Source organism: Bos grunniens, chromosome 8, assembly GCF_055505025.1.
Source record: "Bos grunniens cultivar Pamir isolate PY7600 chromosome 8, Bosgru_T2T1.0, whole genome shotgun sequence".
Taxonomy (NCBI): domain Eukaryota; kingdom Metazoa; phylum Chordata; class Mammalia; order Artiodactyla; family Bovidae; genus Bos; species Bos grunniens.
Genome location: NC_141172.1, coordinates 95003434 through 95024073, shown reverse-complemented (window position 1 = coordinate 95024073; position 20640 = coordinate 95003434). Strand labels below are relative to the sequence as shown.

Here is a 20640-nt window from a genome sequence, read left to right as displayed (position 1 = left end):
TTTAGGTGTGAAGTTAGGTTGTCTATTCAATGTTTTTCTTGTTTCTTGAGGTAGGATTGTATTGCTATAAACTTCCCTCTTGGGACTTCTTTTGCTACATCCCATAGGTTTTGAGTTGTCATGCTTTCATTGTCATTTGTTTCTAGAAATTTTTTTTATTTTCCTTTTGGTTTCTTCAGTAACCTGTTGGTTATTTAAAATGTGTTGTTTAATCTCCATGTGTTTGTGTTTCTTACAGCTTTTTTTCTTGTAGTTGGTATCTAGTCTCATAGCATTGTGGTCAGAGAAGATGCTTGATATGATTTCAATTTTCTTAAATTTACTGAGGTTTGATTTGTGACCCAAGAAGTGGTCTATCCTGGAGAATGTTCCATGTGCACTTGAGAAGAAGATGTATTATTCTGCATTTGGATGGAATGTTCTGACAGTATCAATGAGATCATCTCATCTAATGTATCATTTAAGACTTGTGTTTCCTTATTAATTTTCTGTTTTGATGATCTGTCCACTGGTGTGAATGGAGTGTTAAAGTCTCCTACTATTTTTGTGTTACTGTCAATTTCTCCCTTTACGTCTGTTGGTGTTTGTCTTATGTATTGAGGTGCTCCTATGTTGACTGCATAGATATTTACAATTGTTTTGTCTTCCTCTTGGATTGATCCCTTGACTGTTATGTAGTGTCCTTCTTTATCTCTTGTAATCTTCTTTATTTTAAGATCTATTTTGTCTGATATGAGGATTTCTACAGCATTCTTTTGCTTCCCATTTGCATGGAATATATTTTTCCATCCTCTCACTTTCAGTCTATATGTGTCTAGAGTCTGAAGTGGGTTTCTTGTAGACAGCATATATATGGGTCTTGTTTTTGTATCCATTTGCCCAGTCTGTGTCTCTTGGTTGGAGCATTTAGTCCATTTACATTTAAAATAATCATTGATATATATGTTCCTATTGTTACTTTCTTAATTGTTTGGGGTTGATTTTGTAGATCCTTTTTCTTCTCTTGTATTTCTTGACTATTTAAGTCCCTTTAACATTTGTGGTAAAGCTGGTTTGTGGTACTGAATTCTCTGAACTTTTGCTTGTCTGAAAAGCTTTTTATTTCTCTATCAATTTTGAATGAGATCCTTGCTGGGTACAGTAATCTTTGTTGTAGATTTTTCCCTTTCAGTCCTTTAAATATATCCTGCCATTCCCTTCTGGCCTGCAGCATTTCTGCTGAAAGATCAGCTGTTAAGCATATAGGGTTTCCCTTGTATGTTACTCCCTTGCTGCTTTTAATATTCTTTATATTTAGTCTTTGTATGATTAGTTTATGTCTCGTTGTGTTTCTCCTTAGGTTTATCCTGTATTGGACTCTTTGTGCCTCTTGGACTTGATTGACTATTTCCTTTTCCATATTGGGGAAATTTTCAACTATAATCTCTTTAAAAATTTTCTCATACCCTTTCTTTTTCACTTCTTCTTCTGGGACCCCTATAATTCTAATGTTGGTGTGTTTGATATTGTCCCAGAGGTCTCTTAAGAGCATCCTCAGTTCTTTTCATTCTTTTTACTTTATTCTGCTCTTCAGAAGTTATTTCTACCATTTTATCTTCCAGTTCACTGATTCGTTCTTCTGCTTCAGATATTCTGCTATTAATTCCTTCTAGAGTATTTTTAATTTCAGTAATTGTGTTGTTTGTCTCTGTATGTTTATTCTTTAATTCTTCTAGGTCTTTGTTGATTAATTCTTGCATTTTCTCCGTTTTGTTTTCAAGGGTTTTGATATTCTTTACTATCATTATTCTTAATTCTTTTTCAGGGAGTTTGCCTATTTCCTCATTTATTTAGACTTTTGTGTTTCTAGTTTGAGCCTTCATTTGTGTAGTGTTTCTTTGACTTTTTTAAAGTCAAAGAAATTTTTTAAACTTATTTTTTTAAACTTATTTTGTTTGAGGTCTCCTTTTCTCAGCCTTCAAGGTTGAATTCTTTCTTCCTTTTGGTTTCTGCCCTCCTAAGGTTGGTCCAGTGGTTTGTGTAAGCTTCGTATAGGGTGAGATTTGTGCTGAGTTTCTGTTTGTTTGTTTGTTTTTCCTCTGATGGGCAAGGCTGAATGAGGTGGTAATTCTGTCTGCTGATTATTTGGTTTGTATTTTTGTTTTTATTGTTTACATGAGGCATCCTGCACAGGGTGCTACTGGTGGTTGGGTGATGCCAGGTCTTGTATTCATGTGGTTTCCTTTGTGTGAGTTCTCACTATTTGATACTCCCTAGGGCTAATGGAGAAGGAAATGGCAACCCACTCCAGTGTTCTTGCCTGGGAGGTCCCAGGGACGAGGGAGCCTGGTGGGCTGCTCTCTACGGGGTCGCACAGAGTCGGACACGACTGAAGTGGCTTAGCAGCTTAGCAGGGCTAATTCTCTAGTAGTCTAGGGTCTTGGAGTCAGTGCTCCCACTCCAAAGGCACAGGGCTTGATCTCTGGTCAGGAACGAAGATTTCAGAGGTGGTTTTTTTTATGGCATTAAGTGAGATTAAAACAAATATCCAAAAGTGAGAAACCAAAGATGAACCCCAGACAAATAACAGTTACAAAATCAGGCAAATAATAATAATGGAATATACACATATACATATCCACCCATGACCAAAGTCAAAACAATCCAACAAAAATAAAGTACAATAGATTGACCTGGCAAACAAAGGAAATAAAAAATTGTATTTACCAGTTAAGAACAAAACTAACTAAAGTACAAAGTGGAAAACAAAACCAAAGCAAAGTACCAAGTGGGGAATAAAGCAATGAAAACAAAAATAACACATATGTTGAGAGGAAAGGAACGAAAGAAAGAATAGATAAGGAAAGTTAAATAGAGGTAGATGAAGAAGACTTATATACAATAAAGATTAACTGCAAGGGGAAAAGAACAGGAGGAAAGGCAAGCTAAGGAATAAATGTAGAAAAAATATAATAGGTTTAAAATAATTAAAAGTTAAAAATATAAAAAAGAGAAAAGAAAAAAAAAAAAAACAGAAGAAGAAAGGAAAAAAAAAAAAGGAAAACACCACAGAACGGCAAAAGCCCAATGTAGATGCAGAGGTTTAGAACAACAATAAAAATGTGACTGAATATACAGATATACATATACACCCATAAGCAAAATCAAAACAGTCCAACAAAAATAAAGTACAATAGATTGACCTGACAAACAAAGGAAACCAAAAATTATATCTACCAGAACAAACTAACTAAAGCACAAACTGGAAAACAAAAGTAAAGCAAGGTGCCAATTGGGGAATAAAGCAATGAAAAAAAAAAACTAACAAATATGTTGAGAGGAATAGAAAGAAAGAAAAGAAAGAAAGAATAGATATGCAAAGCTAAATAGAGGTAGATAAAGAAGATTTATATATATTAAGGATTAACTGCAAGGGGAAAGAACAGTAGGAAACGCAAACAAAGGAATAAATGTAGAAAAAATAATAATAGGTTTAAAAATTAAAATTAAAAAAAAAGAGAAAAGAAAAATAAAAAGGAAAACTCCCCAGATTTGCAAAAGCCCAACATAGAGGCAGATGTTTACAACAAAAGGAAAAATGTGACTGAGAAAAATAAAGTTAAAAGAGAAAAGTTCAAAAGCTTAATTAGATTTCATAGTGCCAATAAAGGAGAGGGCAATGGCGACCCACTCCAGTATTCTTGCCTGGCAAATCCCATGGATAGAGGAGCCTGGTAGGCTGCAGTTCATGGGGTCGCTAGGTGTCGGACACGACTGAGCGACTTCACTTTCACTTTTCACGTTCATGCATTGGAGAAGGAAAAGGCAACCCACTCCAGTGTTCTTGCCTGGAGAATCCAAGGGACGGGGGAGCCTGGTGGGCTGCCGTCTATGGGGTCGCACAGAGTTGGACACGACTAAAGCGACTTACCAGCAGCAGCAGTACCAATAAAATCAACAACTACAACAGAGGGGCGGAGAAAAGGAAAAAACTCCAAAAGAATCTACAGAATAAGCCAAAACATAAAAATAATAAATGTTTTTCTTGAGTCACTGCTGTCAAGAGTTCTTTCACTTGCTGGGAGTCACAGTCCACCTCACCTCCCTAGGATGCCCTCCAACACTGTGCTGATCTCTGGACCTGTTGTGGGGACAGCTCAAATTCTAATCTGGTCCTACTCCTCTATGTTTTGTCTCCAATGTCCACAGCTATCAGAACTAGTGCGTTTTCTTTTGTGGGAGCTCTAAATGACCTTTTATATATTCTATAGACACAGAGTCTGCCTAGTTGATCATGTGGATTTAATCTGCAGCTTGTACAGCTCGTAGGAAGGTTTTGGGTCTTCTTCTTTAGTCACACTGCCCCTGGATTTCAATTGTGGTTTTATTTCCACCTCTGTGTGTGGGTTGTCCACTGGGGTTTGCTCCTGAGGCTGCCCTGAAGGACTTGGGTTTACCCTTCTGAGGGCCAGGTGTGGAGGTGGTGCAGCTGCTTGGGTTGCAGGGGTTCTGGCAGCACCAGGTACTTAGGGTAGTTGGCAGGTAGGGCAGCAGGAGATATAGTGCTTTAGAAAGGTATGGCAACCAGTATTGGCCAATACACTCCAGTATTCTTGCCCAGAGAATCCTTCTCCCTGACAGAAAAGCCTGGAAGGCCACACTCTATAGGGTCTCAGTCAGACACTCCCAAAGCAACCCTGGTTGCATTGATGCAAGGCTTTTTTGCCTGTGACAGCTCTGCCCCAGTGAGAGTTGAGCATGAAGTTGGCGCAGCTGCTTGGCTTGTGGGGACCCTGGCTGTGCTAAATGTGCAGGGACACAGACTGCCTCGGCTGCAGGAGTTATGACCCTATCAGAGTCTTTTTTCAAGCCTCTTGTAGCTAGCGATCAGAAGGCCTCTTTGGCCAGTCTTTCTCTGTAGCTCTGTCCATTCAGGCACTTAGAGAGCTCCCTTGCCTAGGGTCCTGTTATTCAGCATGTCAGGCACATAGAGGGGGCCCCCCCTGGCTGGGGTCCTACTCTGTAGTTCAGTGCATCAGGCGTTTGATGGGCCAGCCTTTCTGTTGTTCAGCTGCCAGTGCTGGCGTGTTGGGGGAGAGAGGCTATGCTGATGGCGCCACCCCTATGCGTGACTCAGCAGTTTCGCCTTCCACGGGCACCCAGCTTTCCTCCATAGGCATTTCCTTCCACAATCTTTTCCCTCACATCCCCTCAATCCGTCTCTCCATAGTCAACAGCAGCCCTCACCTTGGGATTGCTCCACAATCCCTAAACCCCAGCTCCAGCTGCTGCGCCTTCCAGGAGATCTATGTCCCTGTCCAGGGTATATATGGCTGTGGCCAGGACTGTCTGATTCTCATTCCATTTAAGCTGCCACAGATCAGCTGTTTCATTCTCAGCCTTAAATGTTTCTCCTCTGACTCAGACAATTGCCCTGATGTGGGCATTGGACCCCTGCTTTTGTTTCCCCATTCGCCAAGGTCAGGTCCAATCCTAATAACACTTCTGTTTCTCCCCCTACTTCCTTCGTCCTACGGAGTTTTGCACGGGTCTACCTGTTCTTTTCCGCTGGTCAGGTACTCCTGTCTGCTCTCAGCCGGTGTTCTGCGTGCACTTCTGTGTCTGAGGGTGTATTCCTGATGTATCCATGGAGAGAGATGTACTCCATGTCCACCTACTCCTCTGCCATCTTGTTCTCCAGTTGATCATATTTTTATGTCAGTCTCTAATTTCCTTTTTTCTGCTCCATTGATCTATGTGTCTATCGCTTTACCAACACCATTCTGCCTTGATTACTGCATTAGTTTGCTAGGGCTGCCTAACAAAGTGTGACAGACCAGGTGGCTTAAAATAGAAATTTATTTTCTCACAGTTCTGGAGGCTAGATCAAGCTGTTGGCAGGACTGGTTTCTTCTGAGGGCCTCTCTCCTTGACTTGTAGATGGCCATCCTCTCCCTAATCTTCACCTGATCTTCCCTCTGTGCTTGTCTGAATCCTAATCTTTTCTTATAAAGATACCATTCATATCGAATTAGGGTCCAACCATAACACCTATCTCACCTTAATTTGAGAAGTACTGTACTGGTGGCAAGATTACTATTTTACTAGATTGCTTATGAATGTTAGTGGCTATTATTTCTACTGCAAGCTTTAAAAATAAACACAAAATATCTCAAGTAATTAGAAAAGTTTTATTCATCATCCCAAACAGGATTATATATTACAAATTCTGATCAAAATAATATTAAAGGTGTTTTCAGTAGTACCACAAACTATCTGTACCTGAAGATAAAGTCAAATAGTAAACTAAATGGCAACCCACGCCAGTATTCTTGCCTGGAGAATCCCAGGACAGAGGAGCCTAGCAGGCTACAGTCCATGGGGTCGCAAAGTGTTGGGCACGACTTAGCAACTAAACAAAGTATACACTGAAATTTACTCACATTTGAAATATCACTTTGTTTAGAAAAATTAACATTTTTCTGGTTATGGTGTAGGACACACAAATAGCTACTTTGATTTTTATTTAACAAACACATGAACCATTCCCCATGCTCCGAATGAGTCATCATAAGTCTATAAAATCTTGTAATTTTTTTTAATGGTACTTGAGACAGTTTATATTGTTTTATAGAACAAAATACAACACTTCTAATTCTGCTCATACTGCCTTTCAACTCCACGGTGAGAGCTGTGCATAAAAGCATAGCAGCTTGGGCAGCTCCTGAGTTCCAACACAATCTCTGCATTGGGCTGGGTTGGGAGATGGCAAGGAAGGCATTCTAAGATATAAGTTCTGAGAATAAAGAAACGGAGATTTCCCTCAAGAAAATTTATACTTGTCTCCTTTATAAGCACAGGTCCCATACAAAAAGTATTACCACTGAATTGCTCTGAGTTATAAGCTATAATTAAGATTTCAGTCTGATGTGGAACAGCTTAAAATAGCATCACAGACCCTGTTGATTCTTGCCTAGTTGAAACAGAAACATAAATTTGGGTGAAGAAGGTGGAAATGATTATCAATACCCCTTTAATAATACTGATATAGGTATTCATGGGCACAGAAAATTAAGTAAAGTTAGTATTCCAAATTCTCTCCCTCTCCAAATCACTTATACCTGATTTTGGCTGGGCAGAGATTTACTAACAAGGAGGTGAGGGTTTACTTCCAGGAAAAGCTATAATATTGAGACAGAAGTTCAGGGCAGAGCAAGAACCAAATATAGGGAAGTACAGAGAGTGATCTGCTTGGGACCTAGGAATGAGGTGGCATATGGAATAGCATAAGGAGACCCTAGAAGAGAAGCACTTGACCAATAAAATGAAAATACCTGTTCTATTTAGAGAAGGAAGCACCATGGTAATATCTTTGAATTCATAAACCATACAATTCAATGCCTTATTATAATGAAACATTCTTTTTTTCCCTAAGCAAACTTAGTCATGCAATCTTCGGAGTAGGGACTATGTCCTACCCCAGTTTCTCCCATCCCACTTGAAGAATAATTAGAAAAGGATTTGGAAGTAAGAAACAGAACATTTCTTGAGTATTTACCTAATTCTAGGTTGATACTAGGTACACTTCATTTAATCCTAACTTTAAAAAGTCAGAAATATCCATCATTTCACCAATTCACTCATATGGAAACTGAAGCTATGAGGTTCCCTACCAAAAATCCCACATAATGAAGCTGGGACTCAAACTCCCACCTAATTTAAAAGTTTGTGCCCTTTTATGCTAATATGCAACTTTTCGTAAGTGACATGTTAGAGGTGACCTATGGCACCCCACTCCAGTACTCTTGCCTGGAAAATCCCATGGATGGAGGAGCCTGGTAGGCTGCACTCCATGAGGTCGCTAAGAGTCGGACCTGACTGAGCGACTTCACTTTCACTTTTCACTTTCATGCATTGGAGAAGGAAATGGCAACCCACTCCAGTGTGCTTGCCTGGAGAATCCCAGGGATGGGGGAGCCTGATGGGCTGCCATCTATGGGGTCACACAGGGTCAGACACGACTGAAGCAACTTAGCAGCAGCAGCAGCAGCCTGGGTTGCAGGTCAGGAAGCAACAGTTAGAACTGGACATGGAACAACAGACTGGGTCTAAATAGGAAAAGAAGTACGTTAAGCCTGTATATTGTCACCCTGCTTATTTAACTTCTATGCAGAGTACATCATGAGAAACGCTGGGCTGGAGAAAGCACAAGCTGAAATCAAGATTGACGGGAGAAATACTAATAACCTCAGACAGATATGCAGATGACACCACCCTTATGGCAGAAAGTGAAGAAGAACTAAAGAGCCTCTTGATGAAAATTAAAGAGAGTTGAAAAAGTTGGCTTAAAGCTCAACATTCAGAAAACGAAGATCATGACATCTGGTCCCATCACTTCATGGCAAATAGATGGGGAAACAGTGGAAACAGCGTCAGACTTTATTTTTCTGGGCTCCAAAATCACTGCAGATGGTGATTGCAGCCATGAAATTAAAAGATGCTAACTCCTTGGAAGGAAAGTTATGATCAACCTAGATAGCATATTAAAAAGCAGAGACATTACTTTGCCAACAAAGGTCCGTCTAGTCAAGGCTATGGTTTTTCCAGTGGTCATGTATGGATATGAGAGTTGGACTATAAAGAAAGCTGAATGCAGAAGAATTGCTGCTTTTGAACTGTGGTGTTGGAGAAGACTCCTGAGAGTCCCTTGGACTGCAAGGAGATCAAACCAGTCCATCCTAAAGGAGATCAGTCCAGCGTGTTCATTGGAAGGACTGATGTTGAAGCTGAAACTCCAATACTTTGGCCACCTGATGCAAAGAGCTGACTCATTTGAAAAGACCCTGATGCTGGGAAAGACTGAGGGTAGGAGAAGGGCACGACAGAGGATGAGATGGTTGGAGGGAGGCCTGGCGTGCTGCGGTTCATGGGGTCGCAAAGAGTCGGACACGACTGAGCGACTGAACTGAACTGAACTGAGCCTGGGTCTTAGTGACAGAGGAAGAGGAGGAAGAAAGAGAAATAGCTGTTGGGACATTTCTTCAGAGAAATCCTCTTGATTGATCAAAAACTAGAATTTTTCCCAGGCTTTAAAGCTGTTACAAATTATGACTATGTGTTAGAAGGTGGGAATGTGGCACTTTCTCTGACCAGGTTTTGAGGGAGAAATGTCCCCTGAGGATTTATAACATGGAGAAAAAAAAACTGTTCAGTTTCCAGAAGATAGAATTAGGGACTTACAGACACTGGCAGCCTTAGCCTTGTGACAGTGGGTAAGGGTTTACTGGAGTGAGGGAACTCACTATAAGTGTGTTTCCTAGATACAGCTCTGGTCCCCAATCTATAACCCCCTGCTTTCCTATGTAATTTCTTGCTGTCCTATGTGCCATTTGAAGTTTTATAGCCTATAAGGCTAGAATCCATGGTTTAGGGTCACAAAGAAAAAAGAAATGAGCACATTCTATTCTCAATTACTTGCATCCATAAGAGAGTATCAATAAAGAGGAAGAGAAAGGAGTCTGCAGAAACTGGCACTTCGTGGACTGGTGCTAATGGTTTCCTGGAGAAGTGGAAGGAACAAGTAGAAATGGGATACATCTTGAGCCTAAGGGAATCAGGTGCTCTTGGATATTAAGAATATCATGACCAAAGGCTAATGCCTCCAAACATGAACTATTTCACCGTTTGGAGATAAGTTATGTTTTAGATAAAGGTATGAAGACAGTGTAAGCATTTTGGACAAGAAAGAAACACTTCCCTTTATCACCTCAGGCTCTCAATCTGAGAAGAAAGATATTAAGTGGGGAATGGCAAAAACATCCTGTAAACTTCTCGGTCAAGCATGTTAAGCAGGCATAAAGATTCTGTGCTGTGGGACTTCCCTGGTGGTCCAGTGGTTAAGACTTGGTGCTTCCTATGCAGAGGACACAGATTTGATCCCTGGTTGGGGAACAAAGGTCCCACATGCTGAGTATAAGCGTTAGTGGCTCATTCATGTCTGACTCCTTGAGATCCCATGGACTGTAGCTCGCCAGGCTCCTTTGTCCATGGAATTCTCCAGGCAGAAATAGTGAAGTGGGTAGACATTCCCTTCTCCAGTGGATCTACCTGGATCTACACAACCAAAAAGAATTTTTTAATTAAAAAAAAGACACTGTGCTGTGATCAGTGAAACAGGCATGTACTGGAAGTCATGGCACTCTTGAGTTAAGAGACCGAACTGTTTCTTGCTCAGCTCACTTCTTTCTGTGCTTATTTATTCAGCTATAAAATAAAAGGGTTAAAACAAATGTTGCAGTGAGGCTCCCTCTGGCTCTGAAAATTCAAGTGCAAGCTGATTTTCACATGAGTGCTAATGTGTTTGGGGAAATGGTGGCACACATTCTGCCATCTAGTGGTCATATTTCAGGGTTTGTCCCACTGCTCAGCTTCTCAGGATGGCTCCATTTGGAGAATTGAGATTTTATTCCAGGATCCAGATGTCAGCAGTTGCAGCAGAGGCGAGAAGGACAAGAGCTCCCTGCTTAGAGAAGGAATGAGTGGCCACCTGGTTGTCAAGTGAGAGACTGTCAATCTTGACTCCCAGGAGCTCTCTGGGGACATCCATGGATGTATAACTTCTACCAAGTTAACATAAGAGGTTTTCTCCTGGGAAGGCAGGCAAACTGTACATGGAAATGGTCAGATTAGGAAAATTACTGTTGGAATACACAGGTGAGGAAAGAAAAGTGATCTGATGAGGTGCTGATTAGTGGGTCCAAGGTCTCTGGTCACTTAGCAGAGTGCAATGGTTAAGAGGCACAGAATGAAGTATAACTGAATCTGTATCAGAGCAAGCCTGGCCTTCAGAGTTTAGGGAAGGGCTTTCATTCTGCCAGCTTAGGGTAGAATCCCAGATCTGAAGCCTGTGAAACCAGAAGACAGTCCAAAATAAGGTATTTGAGCAGCCAGTTGTGTACAGGGGGATAGATATGGAACCTCTATCAGTGTGGACAAGATAGTTTAGATTCTGAACCCTCAGGGACAGATAAAAAGAAATAACCTAAACAGAGAGGGTAAGACCCTCCCACCCTGGCGAACAGTGGGAAACCCAACCTGAAATGGGTAGAAATGTGTAGTGTATGTACTTCTAGATGTTAAGTTTGTGCAAACATTTCTCACTAAACAAGCTGGATTTTGCCCAGGAACACTAAAATTACCTGTTAAATTTTTTCGATCATGAAAAAGAAAAAGTTAAGGTTCAGCTATTTAGAATTTGGGTAAAATTTCTATGGGCTGATTTTATAGCAAAGAGAAAGTTGATTACAATGACCTGTCATTTGGGGACAAGTTTACTGGTAACCCTAAAAACTTAATTATGTTATTTATGAGTAGACCCAATGACAATGCACTGAAAGTTCATCCTAAGAGAGGAAGGTCATTGGTTATTATGTATCAAAAAAAGTTTTTGTTATTTTTTAATTTGGAGTGGTATGGTCATAGGTTGTACCTTTTCCCAACCTTGCTTTGGGAAAACTTTCAGCCCATTCTCTCTTCTGGTTTCCATCTATGATGTTACTATTATTCTCTAGTTTTAGAGGAAAATCTGCCAGTTTGGTCCAGAAAGTAGTCCTAAGCAGCCTAGATAAAATGTAACATGGCTTCCTATCCTAGACAAAGAAAAAAATAGCATGCTTCCTGTGCCTGATATCCCTTTACCTGTCACTTAGAATACACAATCAAAGTGATTCATGAAGAGATGGGGAGACACAGCCATTCCAACCCACACAGAGATGTATCTTAAAGGGAGAAAGGAAACCAGGGGTTTCAGACTGGGCGGTACTTGATAAAGCAGGGATGTCTCAGTTCTTGCCCCCCCCATATTTAATAGATAGGACAACTGGGAATGGATAAAAACTTCACAAACATGATGATCTCAGGTGGGGAACAGCTGCCAGGTTTACCACTTATGTGCATTTCAGAGTCCTGATGTAGTGTTGGAAGAGGAGAGGAAACAGGCAGGTTTACATACCATGGAAATTGGTTCCTAGGCCATGAGTGAAAGATATGGAACTATAATTGATGAATAAATACAATGAGAAGTACATTTAGAAAAAGTAGAGATATGTCTATTAATATTTTAGTGTTAACATTAAAATTGGGATTTATAAGGATTATAAATTCATAAAATATTAAGTGACCATGAATCGCTCATATTTTACCTATTGATTGAGAATGAAATAAGGAAAATAAGTTTTATGAAATCACAGCCCTTTTGAAATCATGTCTGGTAGCATAATCTCACTTGAATAATTGGTCAAACGAGTATTATCAGGTCAATGAAAATATTCTCACAACAGCTGGAAATTGAAGCATCACACACACACACACAAGCTTTCTTTTCACTTCAAATATGAAAATAGAAGGTGTATGGAAATTTACATATCTTTGACAAGACTAGAAATAAACTGTCATTTTCTTAGATGATGCCCTGTGCTCTAAATCAATTCCACACCAGGTTGCTTGTAAAAGGAATCGCCTCACATCTTTTCTTGACATCACTTGAAATCTGAGCACTTGATTATTAACTCAGCCTCCACAACCTTAAAAGTAGCCCTAACATACAGGCTTAAAGGACTTATTCCTTTTTACTGGTATATACCCTTCCTTAATTGCACCTGGTAAGCCCACCTTCCAGTACAAACATTATTTAACATTCTGAAAGCACTTGTAGAACATATCATATTCTATATAAGGAATATTCTTCAAAGGGTGAGGGGGTTTCCCTCAAAGGAACTGGGTTGCTTAATAAACGGAGGGTGAAAAGAGGCAGCATCTGTCTCACTCATGTCTGCCTCGCCATGGTAACCTAGGATTGCACCTGGCACATGGAGACTCTAATAAATGTCAGATGAGAGAATTATATCAGATGGCTCAGGAGTTAGGACTCTCTGTATCTTCAAACTTCTCATATTTCTTTGGTTCCTACTTACGTTTGACATGTATCTTTTTAAACAGTCATCTCCCTTTTGTGCAGGAGGGGAATTCTATTAATACCATTTTGACCTACTGTCTCAGTACAACTGGATAACTTCATCCCACTCAGAAACAGGCCAGACTCCATTGGGCTGCACGTTGGGGGGAGAACGCTTCCAGTCCCATGTCTTTACAGGAATCTTCCAGGTCTTACCATAGTTGGCTTCGATATATTCGACGGTTTCACAGGGCACACGAAACTTTGTGTCTACAAACTCAGTCCAGCACAGTGTAAACTTGGGAAACAGGTATCTGTGGCAAAACAGGCAATGTGGAGAGGAGTTAGGCTCCAACAGCGTAAGTTTGGCTAAGGAACCCACAGCTAGTGTACTCTGGGCCAAAGGACAGTCCCCTTCCACTGAACAGCTTTGGGGAGCAGATACAGGGGACAGTTTGTTGTTAGTTGTCCAGCATCTCCTTCCTTTTCTAATGTTAACTGTATCCCAATTTCACTCCCCTAGTCCCAGTCCCTACGGTCCAAAAACAGCACACTCCAGTCCTAGGCTCCAGAGACGGGTAAAAAAGACTCAGACCTAACCAGTAAATTATAGTCACTACGTCAGGGAAGGGAATTTATAAAAATTAGGCAAATGGAAGTCATTCTTGGAATTTCTGTTGGAACTACCGGGGGAAGAAGTGTTCTTGTGCAGAGGTTTCTAAGCTGTGGGATGGAAGCTGAGAACTGCTGGTGGCCATCTTTGCTGTTAGCAGGGAGAGCCTGTCTGAGACTGCGGTTAAAGCAAAAAGTTGCCAAAAGATGGAGGTAAATGATAAGAGTCTGGAAAACCCTGGGGAAGTGTTTGGGTTTGGCCGTGACAATTCCTTAAATATATAAATATTCTTTTTTAATACATTTCTAGTATTTGAAATTCGTATACATCGAGGGAGGCACGTATAGCAAGTGAGAGAGGAAACACAACCTTCCTAGTTAGCCAGAGAACCTAAATCAATCCTGGAAATATATGACATTTTCTAACAAGAGCGTCACAAATACTGTGTCTTTGTGACAGGTCAAGTTAATTTCTCTGTCCTGGGTTTCACTGTGGTCCTAAATGGCTTTTGATAATGCTAGATAGCTAAAGAAGAAATTCCCAGTCTCAGTCAGAGTATTTCTTAGACTCTTTTTCTAACTTGTACAGTAGTGAGAATTTCATACCACAATATGTGAACACAGTAAGACCCAATATACATTGGCTTTTTAAGCAAAGCTTCACCCCACCCCCTCCTCAGATGCAGGAATAGAGATCCTATGCTTGGATGTTCTGGATTTCAACAATAATTCTCTGAAAAAAACAGTTATACAAACCACCTTCTTCCTGCTCTTTTATCACCTTCCCTTTTTAATTTCTATTCTTAGTCTCAAACTTTTTTCTTTCCTATTTTTAATAGGTTGCACATCATTAAATCTCTATCAAATTCAAACTGCTACTAAAAGAACCTAACTAAAGAACACTAAAATAAGCAGCATGTGTGTAAGGTGATGCTTCCTTCACAGCATGGACTTTTCAGGGAAAAAGACAGGCATGACTCTAAGATGCTCTCCCAGGATTCTTCCTGGCTTCCATTCCTCACAAGAACCCCCCCTCCCCCCTCCCCTTTTTTTCCTTTCTTTCTTTCATCTCAAATGCAAAAGAATCTCTCTAAGCTAGCCCAAGGAATATGTTATAATGAATTTAACTCAACTCATAGCAGAATTATTTCAATTAGTTAAGTTTTGTTACTAAAACACGTTTCTTAAAGGTATTTTGGGTCAGTAAAAAGCTCTATATTTACAAAGGAAACCAGCAGGTTTGTTAGATTTAAGTTTATATAGTTTATATTATAGACTGTGTTGTTGCTTTCGGAGAAATATTTCTGTGTTGTTGCTTTCTGAGAAATATTTCTTTCCTTCACAACATGGTAAGAACCTTTAGTAACAAGATTTGAAGTAGCAATACCAGAGATGAAAGAAATGTAAACTATCAGAGGATTAAATAAGAAAGGAACAGAGAAAAAACAGATTCAAAGTGTAATCATATTATAGAAAAAGGGATCTAACGGGGATGTTCTTCAAGGAAAGGTCAGTTCTCATGCATTTTGCTTCTCAATATCATGTTTTACTACCAGATGAACTTAAAGCCACAGATGAAAATGACAGGCTGAACAATCCTAAAGAAAGCAACAAGTCCCTTCTACCCAAACCAATAGGTGCTGGCAGTTAATAGACAATCCCAGCTGGCTTCTATGAAAAGAAGGCCACAGCAAATTTCAATGCTGAGGAAGAAATAGGATACAGCATAGTTCCACCATCTGCTGGTCCCAATTTTACTCTGCACACTCATATTCATGGAATTGCTTATTTTGCCATGAGATATAACCATCCCTCATCAGCCTCTACCATCCGCAATCAGATGCTGGTCAGCAGAATGTCCACCTGTTGCATCTTATCAAGTTGACACACTGAAGTTGAAATGAGACAGAAATCATGGTCTATCTAGTAAAATAGGCCAGGAAACTTCTCTCTCAAATTTTATCCTCTACAGTTTTAGGAAAGAGGTACAAGAATGAAAAGAATGAAAAAACGTCCCATTTAGATCCCTGGCGTGCTGCAGTCCACACGGGTCACAAAGAGTCGGACATGACTGAGTGACTGACCTGAACTGAACTGAAAAGAATGAAAAACCAGGATGACGGGGTGGGTGAGACTACTACAAGTTTTATCAAAGCTTTCATAAAATAAAATGTTCAAAGCTTTCACTGAACAATGAAAGATTTACAAACAAAAACAAAACATTTAAAATATATAAAGAATCTTAAAATTACTCAAAGACAATTTAACTCAAATGTTAATTTTTGTTCCTAAATAGAAATATCCCTAAAACTGTGGTCTTCTTTTCGCCAGATAATTTTTAAGCCTTTCAGCAAAAAGAAAACTCCAGCTTCCTAGGAAAAGAGGGAAGGTAAACAAACCATAAAATGTAAAAACTGACTGTAAAATGGGATTGTGGAGAGGAAGTTGTGGGGGTAGGGTGTTAAGTGACTCAGAACACCACGCTCTGTCCAAGTTACCAGTGAATAATAACTAAGACTATAATATAGTCGATGTTATGTTAGCTTTTAAAGCCCAGATTAAGTTCTCCTAAGCAGTTTTTACTTTAAAGTTCTGAGATAGGATCAAAAACGTGCACAGATTTAATTCAGACTAAGCAAGCCAACAAAGGTCCATCTAGTCAAGGCTATGATTTTTCCTGTGGTCATGTATGGATGTGAGAGTTGGACTATAAAGAAAGCTGAGTGCTGAAGAATTGATGCTTTTGAAGTGTAGTGTTGGAGAAGACTCTTGAGAGTCCCTTGGACTGCAAGGAGATCCAACCAGTCCATTCTGAAGGAGATCAGCCCTGGGATTTCTTTGGAAGGAATGATGCTAAAGCTGAAACTCCAGTACTTTGGCCACCTCATGCGAAGAGTTGACTCACTGGAAAAGACTGTGATGCTGGGAGGGATTGGGGGCAGGAGGAGAAGGGGACGACAGAGGATGAGATGGCTGGATGGCATCACTGACTGGATGGACATGAGTCTGAGTGAACTCTGGGAGTTGGTGATGGACAGGGAGGCCTGGCGTGCTGCAATTCATGGGGTCGCAAAGAGTCGGACACGACTGAGCGACTGAACTGAACTGAACTGAACTGAAGCAAGCCCCAATCAGAATGTAAGTTCAAGGGATCTTATCACACACAAAAAATCCATTTATTTTCTATTTCATACCGCTTTTACTTCATTTTAGTTTTGCAAAAAACAGTAGAATTTAGTTGGAATAGATTTTCCCTCACAGACATCCTTAAAATCTGTAAAACTACTTATTGGTGGCTGGATAAACTAATTTCATCAATTGTACAACCTATAAACATAATAGCTAAGTGACAAACACTGTTTTTACTGTTGTTAGTTAGCTAGTCTAAGTGAGACAGAGACAGCATCTATTACAACCGAATCTGAACTTTTTAAACTTAAGTTTGCATTAAACTCTAGAGTTGGAATAGGAAAGCCATTTTTTAAAACAAGAATTTCTTGCAAAACAACGCTAGTTTATTCTCATTACCAATTCTGTCTTCACTTTTAACTCTTAATGTCTTTTTCTTGTGTAACTGCAGTGCCTAAGCCCTCTAGCATACTGCTTAATAAAAGCAGAGACAGCGCACATTATTACGTTTTTCCTTCTGATTTTAAGAGAAGGGAGCCCTTCTCTTAAAATCAGAAAAAACCTAGAGCCTGTTATACAAAGTGAAGTAAGTCAGAAAGAAACAAATATTGTGTATTAATGCATATATATAGAATCTAGAAAAATCGTACTGATGAACCTATTTGGAGGGAAGGAATGGAGACACAGATGTAGAGAATAGACTTGAGGACACAACGGGGGAAGGAGAGGGTGGGATGAATGGAGGAAGTAGCCAAAGGCATATATATATACACACTATCATGTAAACTAGATAGCTGGTGAGAAGTTGTTATGTAACACAGGGAGCCCAGCCTGGCACTCTATGATGACCTAGAGGGGTGGGGTGGTGGGAGCAGGGAGGCTCAAGAGGGAGGGGATATATGTATAATTATGGCTAATTCACATTGTTGTATGACAGAAACCAACACAATATTGTAAAGTAATTTCCCTTCAATTAAAAAATAAATTTAATTAAAAATTAATTAATGATTAAGAAAAGAGACAAGCACTTCTGAAGTTTTACCATTAAATACGATTGCTCAATAGGTCTTTGGTATATTCCCTTTACCAGGTTTAAAGAAATTTCAGATCCCTTTTACAAGTTTACTAAAAGGTCTTTTGTTATTGTTAATTATGAAATATATCAAATGTCTTTAATGTCATCTATTGAAATAATCATGTACTTTTTTATTCCTTGAATCTTCAAGTGTTGAGAATTACACTAATACACATACACTAAAAAATTCTATTCTTTCGCATTTCATTTAGGATATTTTCCTCTGTGTTCACTAAGACAGTAATTTCCCATAAAATTTTTTTTGGTACTGCTCAAGTTCAGTTTTGCTATTAGTCAAAATGAATGCATTAAAATAAGGTTTTTTTTTTCCCCAAAATAAATTATTTAATATAGGGAATAATCTATACTATGAAGGCATTGTAAAAGTTACCTATAGATTTTCTAAGTCTTTGGTAGGGAAAAGAAAAGAAAAGGAGGATTTTTAATTAGTAATTCAATTTCATTCATGAGTATAAGTTCTTTAGGTGTTCTTGAGTTGATATTGATATTATTTCCAGAAAATTTTATCATTTTCCACATTTTACCTAATTATCACACTTGAAACTTGTCTTAGTAGTCCACAGATTTTCTTTTCAGTCAGTGTAACAAAGCTGAGAGCATAAATTCTAAAGCCAAACATGCAGGGTTTGAGTATTGAATATTGTCTTTGATTTTACCTTTTATAATTTAAGAACTAGCATTTTGATTTGTTGGTCTTTGATACAGTATTTTCATTTCATTAATTTCTCTAGGTTTCCTTTTTTTACTTTCCTTGGGCTGACTGTGCTGTTCTTTTAATTTCTTCAGTTGGTAACTTTACTTTTTAAAATCTATTCTTTCATACTTAAATGTTTTCAAGGCTACAAGTTTACCTCTATCCTTCTAACTGAATTCTACAAGTTTTCATATGTAGTTACATTAATTAACTTGTGTAAATGCTCCATTTATAGTGGATCTTTTCCAATGAGTCAGCTCTTCGAATCAGGTGACCAAAGTACTGGAGTTTCAGCTTTATCATCAGTCCTTCCAATGAACACCCAGGACTCATCTCCTTTAGGATGGACTGGTTGGATCTCCATGCAGTCCAAGGTGGTCATGTATGGATGTGAGAGTTGGACTATAAAGAAAGTTGAGTGCAGAAGAATTGATGCTTTTGAACTGTGATAATGGAGAAGACTCTTGAGAGTCCCTTGGACTGCAAGGAAATCCAAGCAGTCCATCTCAAGGGAGATCAGTCCTGGGTGTTCATTGGAAGGACTGATATTGAAGCTGAAAGTCCAATACTTTGGCCACCTGATGAGAAGAGCTGACTCATTGGAAAAGACCCTGATGCTGGGAAAGATTGGGGGCAGGAGGAGAAGGGCATGACAGAGGATGAGATGGTTGGATGGCATCACCAACTTGATGGACATGGGTTTGGGTGGACTCTGTGAGTTGGTGATGGACAGGGAGGCCTGGCGGGCTGCAGTTCATGGAATCGCAAAGACTCGGATAAGACTGAGCGACTGAACTGAACTGACTAGATGGACCTCTGCTGGCAAAGTAATGTCTCCACTTCTTAATGTGCTGTCTAGGTTGGTCATAACTTTCCTTCCAAGGAGTAAGTGTCTTTTAATTTCATGGCTGCAGTCACCACCTGCAGTGATTTTGGAGCCCAGAAAAATAAAGTCTGTCACTGTTTCTCCATCTATTTGCCATGAAGTGATGGGACCGGATGCCATGATCTTAGTTTTCTGAATGTTGAGCTTTAAGCCAACTTTTTCCACTCTCCTCTTTCACTTTCATCAAGACGCTCTTTAGTTCCTCTTCACTTTCTGCCATAAGGGTGGTGTCATCTGCATATCTCAGGTTATTGATATTTCTCCCAGCAGTCTTGATTCCAGCTTGTGCTTCTTCCAGCCCAGTGTTTCTCATGATGTACTCTGCATATAAGTTAAATAAGCAGGGTGACAATATACAGCCTTAAGGTACTCCTTTTCCTATTTGGAACCAGTCTGTTGTTCCATGTCCAGTTATAACTATTTGATCCTGACCTGCATACAGATTTCTCAAGAGGCAGGTCAGGTGGTCTGGTAGTCTCATCTCTTTCAGAATTTTCCACAGTTTTTTGTGATACACACAGCCAAAGGATTTGGCATAGTCAATAAAGCAGAAATAGGTATTTTTCTGAAACTCTCTTGCTTTTTCGATGATCCAGCGGGTGTTGGCAGTTTGATTTCTGGTTCCTCTGCCTTTTCTAAAACCAGCTTGAACATCTGGAAGTTCACGGTTCACGTATTGCTGAAGCCTGGCTCGGAGAATTTTGAGCATTACTTTACTAGCGTGTGAGATGAGTGCAAATGTGTGGTAGTTTGAGCATTCTTTGGCATTGCCTTTCTTTGGGATTGGAATGAAAACTGACCTTTTCCAGTCCTGTGGCCACTGCTGAGTTTTCCAAATTTGCTGGCATATTAAGTGCAGCACTTTCACAGCATCGTCTTTTAGGATCTGAAACAGCTCAACTGGAATTCCATCACCTCCACTAGATTTGTTCATAGTGATGCTTCCTAAGGCCCTCTTGACTTCACATTCCAGGATATCTGGCTCTAGGTGAGTGACCACACCATCGTGATTATCTGGGTTGTGAAGATCTTTTTTGTACAGTTCCTCTGTGTATTCTTGCCACCTCTTCTTATTATCTTCTGCTTCTGTTAGGTCCATTTCTGTCCTTTATTGAGCCCATCTTATCTCTAATTTTCTGGAAGAGATCTCTAGTCTTTCCCATTCTATTATTTTCCTCTATTTCTTTGTACTCATCACTAAGGAAGGCTTTCTTATCTCTCCTTGCTTTTCTTTGGAACTGTGCATTCAAATGGGTATATCTTTCCTTTTCTCCTTTGCTTTTCTCTTCCAT

General features: G+C 39.6%; 1 protein-coding gene across 4 annotated transcripts in view; it reads right to left on the bottom strand.

Annotated features, from left to right (window-relative positions):
• Positions 1-6151: 6151 nt before the first annotated feature.
• Positions 6152-20640, bottom strand: part of FKTN (fukutin) — a 59067-nt gene continuing 44578 nt past the window's right edge. For 2 of the 4 annotated variants that reach the window (XM_086315791.1, XM_086315792.1), the window contains exon 10: positions 6152-13245. In XM_086315791.1, coding sequence (XP_086171917.1) covers positions 13032-13245 — 214 coding nt within the window. In that variant the 3' untranslated portion in view covers positions 6152-13031. The remainder of the gene's footprint in view (positions 13246-20640) is intronic. The other 2 variants (XR_015132005.1, XM_086315793.1) reach the window with 2 other exon arrangements.